Source organism: Rhinoderma darwinii, chromosome 2, assembly GCF_050947455.1.
Source record: "Rhinoderma darwinii isolate aRhiDar2 chromosome 2, aRhiDar2.hap1, whole genome shotgun sequence".
Taxonomy (NCBI): domain Eukaryota; kingdom Metazoa; phylum Chordata; class Amphibia; order Anura; family Rhinodermatidae; genus Rhinoderma; species Rhinoderma darwinii.
In genome coordinates this window covers 466384133-466390168 of record NC_134688.1, presented here as the reverse complement: position 1 = coordinate 466390168, position 6036 = coordinate 466384133, and the positions used below count along the sequence as shown (strand labels likewise).

The following is a 6036-nucleotide window of genomic DNA, read 5'->3' as shown; positions in this document are numbered from 1 at the left end:
TGAACGCGGTGGTGTATGTCTGTATGTGAGAAGTGATATGAAGGCGGTGGTGTATGTCTGTATGTGTGAAGTGATATGAAGGCAGTGGTGTATGTCTGTAACCTTGTGGGTGGAATTACAAAGGGTAATAAACACTGAAAAAATTACTTTTGGTGTAATCTATAGACACCCCTCAATATAACTGAAGAGATGGAAGGTCAGCTATATAAACAGATGGAGCGGGCTGCACAGGTGGGTACTGTAGTGATAATGGGAGATATTAATTGGTGTCATGTTTCGGCTTCAACTGCGAAGGGGAGAAATTTCCTCAACCTGCTGCAGGAAAATGTTATGGGCCAATTTGTGGACGACCCGACTAGAGGTGACACTGTTGGATCTGGTCACTTCTAATAATGCAGAACTTGTTGGGTAGAGTTTGTAATTGGATTGAGAATTGGCTCAAGGACCGTATCCAGAGAGTTGTGGTCAATGATTCCTACTCTGAATGGTTCCCGGTTATAAGTGGTGACCCCAGGTTTCTGTGCTGGGACCACTATTATTCAACTTATTTATTAATGATATAGAGGATGGGATTAATAGCACTATTTCTATTTTTGCAGATGACACCAAGCTATGTAATATAGTTCAGTCTATGGAAGATGCTCGTGAATTGCAAGCGGATTTGGAGTGTTTGGGCATCCACTTGGCAAATGAGGTTTAATGTAGATAAATGTAAAGTTATGCACCTGGGTATGAACAACCTGCATGAATCATATGTCCTAGGGGGAACTACACTGGGGGAGTCACTTGTTGAGAAGGATCTGGGTGTATTAATCCGCATGCATCATATGTCCTAGGGGGCGCCACACTGGGGGAGTCACTTGTTGAGAAGGATCTGGGTGTACTTGTAAATCATAAACTATATAACAGCACAATGTCAATCAGCTGCTTCTAAGGCCAGCAAGACATTGTCGTGTATTAAAAGAGGCATGGACTCGCGGGACAGGGATGTAATATTACCACATTACAAAGCATTAGTGAGGCCTCATCTACAATATGCAGTTCAGTTCTGGGCTCCATTTCATAGAAAGGAGGAAAAATACAAAGAAGAGCAACGAAGCTAATAAGGGGCATGAAGAATCTAAGTTATGAGGAAAGATTAAAATAATTAAACCTATTTAGCCTTGAAAAAAGACGACTAAGGGGGGACATGATTAACTTATATAAATATTTAAATGGCACATACAAAAAATATGGTGAAATCCTGTTCCATGTAAAACCCCCTCAAAAAACAAGGGGGCACTCCCTCCGTCTGGAAAAAAAAAAGGTTCTGTATGCAGAGGCGACAAGTCTTCTTTACTGTAAGAACTGTGAATTTATGGAATAGTCACCGCAGGAGCCGTCACAGCAGGGACAGGAGATGGCTCTGTAGAAAATTTTCCCTTCCCTTTTCCCATCCCTTCGTTGAACTTGATGGACATGTGTCTTTTTTCAACTGCACTAACTATGTAACTATGTAATATGGGATGCCCCAGTATGATGTCACCTTGGTTCTAGAAGAATAGCACGTTGACAATTTGGATCCTAGGACAATGGAACAGTGACAGAACAATGTCCAGTGGGTGCTCCAATATAATAACCCATTGCTTCTAGAAGAATTGCTTGCTAAGACTTGGAGTCCTAGGGCAATGGTACAGTATTAGACCAATGGCTACTGCTATACTGGGTACCTGAGTATAATGACAAGGTTCGAGAGGAATGGTTCGCTGATACTTGGTTTTCCAGAATAAAAAAATTCTGGGCAAATGGACACTTGGGGTCCCAGAACAATGGCATAGTGACTAAACAATGATACTCGGGGTTCTCTAGTATATTGACATGTTTCTTTAAGAAGAAGGGCACTCTGACGCTTAGAATAGTACATTGACAGTACAAGAAACGATGATGCACCAGGTTCTCCAGAATATTGACACGTATGTTCTAGAAGAAGGGTACTCACACACTTGGAGTCATAGAACAATGGTACACTGACAGTACAATGAAAAATGATACACATGCAGTACTAGAAGACTGATACATTGACACAAGGTATTCTAGAACCTAGGTTTACAATCTTCATTACATGTACCCCTAAACTGTATGATCATAGCCATGGTGGTCATTTGTTAATGCTGGGGGTTATTCAGGAACAATGACACATTGAAACTGTCACGACGTGGGGTGTGGACCCACTGGGCCATACCACGTAGCGGGATAGCAGCTTACCAAACAGGTACAGTACAAAGTCTATAGTCCAGAAAGGGTACCTGAGGCATTTCAGACAGTAGCGGTGATTCAGGCTGAAGATAAGGCTCCGGCAGTAGACGGAAACCCGGCCGGGTGTGATGCAGTAGTTGCAGCGGAAGACACAACTTGACTTCGACTCTAGACAGCACAGAGGCACGGTAGCACAGGATACAGGGTACGGGCAGCAGGAACGGGTAACACTGGTAACTGGAAAACACTAGGAGACCATTTGCAGGACAAACTTTAGGTACACAACAATGCTCAGGCACTGATCAAGGGGGCAGAGCCCTTTTTATAGTCCAGCAGCACTCTTGACTTGATTGCAGATTTCCTGCAATTGTGCGCACTGGCCCTAAAAGACCGTGCACGTGCGGACGTGCGCACCCTGTGGGAGACAGTCTCAGATCCAGAAAGTGAGTGCAGGCGTCTCACAGGAGGAAGACGCTGCAGGGAACTCACGTGTCCATGGCAGCGGACGTCGGAGGGTAAATCAGAACGGAGGGTTACAGATACTTGGAGACCTGGAACAATGAAACACTCACAATGGGAGACCTGAAACAATGATACACTGACCCATGGCAACCTGGAACTATGACACATTAAACCTTGGAGACCTGGAACAATGACACATTGACCCTTGGAGACCTGGAACAATGACACATTGATATTGGGAGACCTGGAACAATGACACTTTTCACATTGAGATACCTGTAACAATGATACATTGACCCTTGGAGACTTGGAATAATGACACATTGACATTGGGAGACCTGGAATAATGACACATTGACATTGGGAGACCTGGAGTGATGTCACATTGAACCTTGGAGACCTGGAACAATGAAGCACTGACATTAGGATATCTGGAATAATGACACTCTGCCACTGGGTGACCTGGAACAATGACACATTGACATTATGAGACCTGGAACAATGACACATTCATCCTTGGAGAACTGGAACAATGAATCACTGACACTGGGTGACCTGGAACAATGACACATTGACATTGGGAAACCTGGAATAATGATACATTGACATTGGGAGACCTGGAACAATGATACATTGACATTGGGAGACCTGGAACAATGATACATTGACATTAGGAGACCTGGAACAATGAATCACTGGCACTGGGAGATCTGGAACAATGACAGTTTGAAAAACCTTGAAAAATGACACACTGACACTTGGAATCCCAGAATAATGTCACATTTATGCTTTGAAGTGCTAGAAAAATGGCACACTGACACAAAACATAGATCAAGAACATAGATTAACCGACACTTTGGTTACCAGAATATTGACACACTGACACAGGGGGGAATTCTAGAAAACTGGTACATTGACATCTGATGAGGTAGAAAAATGGCTTACAGACATCTTGGGGTTCTAGAACAATAGCACACTACAACTGAATTTATAGAACAATGATATGCTGGCACTTGTCTATGGAACAAAGGCAAAGAGATACTTGATGATGACATGCTGACACAAGTCCTCGATTTGCACAATGACACATTGCCGCTCGGATTCCCAGAGAAATAGCACAGTGACACTTGACAATGGTCCTCTGACACACGTGTTCTAGAACAATACCACACTAACCCTTGGGGTCCTGGAACAATAGTCCTCTGCTATATGAAGTTTCAAAGGAATTGATCATTGACAAACCAAGTTCTAGAAAACAGGTATAAAAGACATGCTGGGTGTCAAACTGGGGTTCCTTGAGCCCACCAGAGGAGGGGATTATTTTCTATACAGAACATGTGCACATCCATACAAAGGACATATCATCATTAAGGTCTAATAGATAATTTGTAAATCAACCCATTGGAAATGAACCCTAGTGGCAAGTGATTGGCTCCAATGTCCCCCTACAAATGGTGTTGCCTTCTGCTGAAGCTTTGGGGCCAATGTTGTGTCAGGGCCTGGGCCTACTGGAGGATTCTCTGGTACTTTGGTGGGCCTGTCTGACCCTGGATGTTCTGGTTTATATACAAAACCATTACCATCATGTTATAGAATTGTCTTTTAATCATTATACATTAAAATCTTTTATAAATATAATCAGTTCCAAAAAGTTACCATTGTGTTGTTTTCGGCTATAAATGTTATAAAAGATAGAATATAAATTCAAAAAGCAAAAATATAAATTCTGGTTATAAAATACCTTTTGAGTTATATTTTCTTTGTCAAATTTTTTTTGTAGCAGCCTATTTTTACAGTTAGAGTTCAAACAGGGTGGATACACTGCGTAAAGTTACACTGCGCTCCGGTGCCCGCAGGGATTTGGTGCAGTTTTTTGCCCGGAATGTCCGCAGAGGAAAACTGCAGCACATAGCCGGTCGGTATCCTGGGATGATGTTTCATCGCAGGAGACAGATGCAGCCTGTGATTGGCTGCAGAGGCGGTCACATGGGATGAAAGCTCATCCCAGGAGGCCGGCCCTTTGACATCATCCAGGCCGGCCTCCTGGGATGATGTTTTATCCCATGTAATCGCCGCTACAGCCTATGATTGGCTGCAGCGGTCACAAGGGATGAAACGTCATCCCAGGAGGCCGGCCTGTAGGGACAAATACAGACTTCTGGGTAAGTATAAGATTTATTTATATTTTAGTTCCGTTTTTTGCAGCGGATTTACTGCCAATCCGCCGCAAAAAATGCAACAACTTCTATTTGTTGCGGGTTTTACCTCCCCACTGAATTCAATGTGGAAAACCCGCAACAAATAAGCAGCGTTTACGCAAATACAATTGACAAGCTGTGAAATAAAATTCTGCACCGCATGTCAATTTCTGAGCGTCTTTTCCGTTCAGTATTAACGCAGCGTGTGGAGGAGATTTGTTTTATCTCATCCACTTTGCTGCTAATGTATTATGCTGAGGATTTTCCACAACGAATACTGTTGTGGAAAATCTGCAGTATTTACGCAATGTGTGAACGGACCCTTAGGGTTTTTTTTTATTTTGTAGTCACGCAGCAAAGTCACAGAAAGTCTTTTTGTGGATGGAGGTGATTTTTGTAACCTCCCCTATGGTATCTCTGAGCTTCTTCGGCACCACACGACACCTGGTCTGTTCCATCACGGTATAATTTATTCTGTAGTTATAATATTAATGACTGGAGTAAGCGGAATGGATGTATCTACTGATGGGGTAATTCGGTAAGTACTTTATGTTCACGTTGTATGCATATCACACATGAGTAACATGTCTTATTTTTCGCAGAGAATTATCAGCCCATTTCCGTGCAGGAACCTGCATGCAAAAAAAATAAATATATATATTAATAAAAAATGTAACATAATAAAACTGTAAGTGACTTTAGCCAGCCATATTTAAGGCTACGGAGAGCTGTTTTTGGTCACCCGGTCACTGAAATTGCAATTATAAAGGATTGTCATACCATGGGAACCCTATTCTTGATTGAAATCGGACTGGCAATCAGCTGAATGCCCAGGGTCCGACTTAGAGTTCCTATATGACGTCCATATTTCCTAATAGGGCACATGGAAAGGGGTTAAGCCTCCTCAGACTCTTCTCTATTTTCTACTTCTCCACTCATATTTGTCAATATTGTGATGTCACTCCTAGGCTATGTTCACACGGAGTATTTTGGGGGAGGAATATCTGCCTCAAAATTCCGTTTGGAACTTTGAGGCAGATATTCCTCTCCCTGCACGCCGATTTTCGCGGCAATTATCGCGCCGTTTTTCGCCCGCGGCCATTGAGCGCCGCGGGCATAAAACAGCGAGAAATACGCTTTC

General features: G+C 42.9%; 1 protein-coding gene across 2 annotated transcripts in view; it reads right to left on the bottom strand.

Moving 5' to 3' along the window:
- Positions 1–3461: 3461 nt before the first annotated feature.
- IGSF5 (immunoglobulin superfamily member 5) overlaps positions 3462–6036 on the bottom strand; it is a 58157-nt gene continuing 55582 nt past the window's right edge. For both annotated transcript variants that reach the window (XM_075854618.1, XM_075854619.1), the window contains exon 9: positions 3462–5527. In XM_075854618.1, coding sequence (XP_075710733.1) covers positions 5465–5527 — 63 coding nt within the window. In that variant the 3' untranslated portion in view covers positions 3462–5464. The remainder of the gene's footprint in view (positions 5528–6036) is intronic.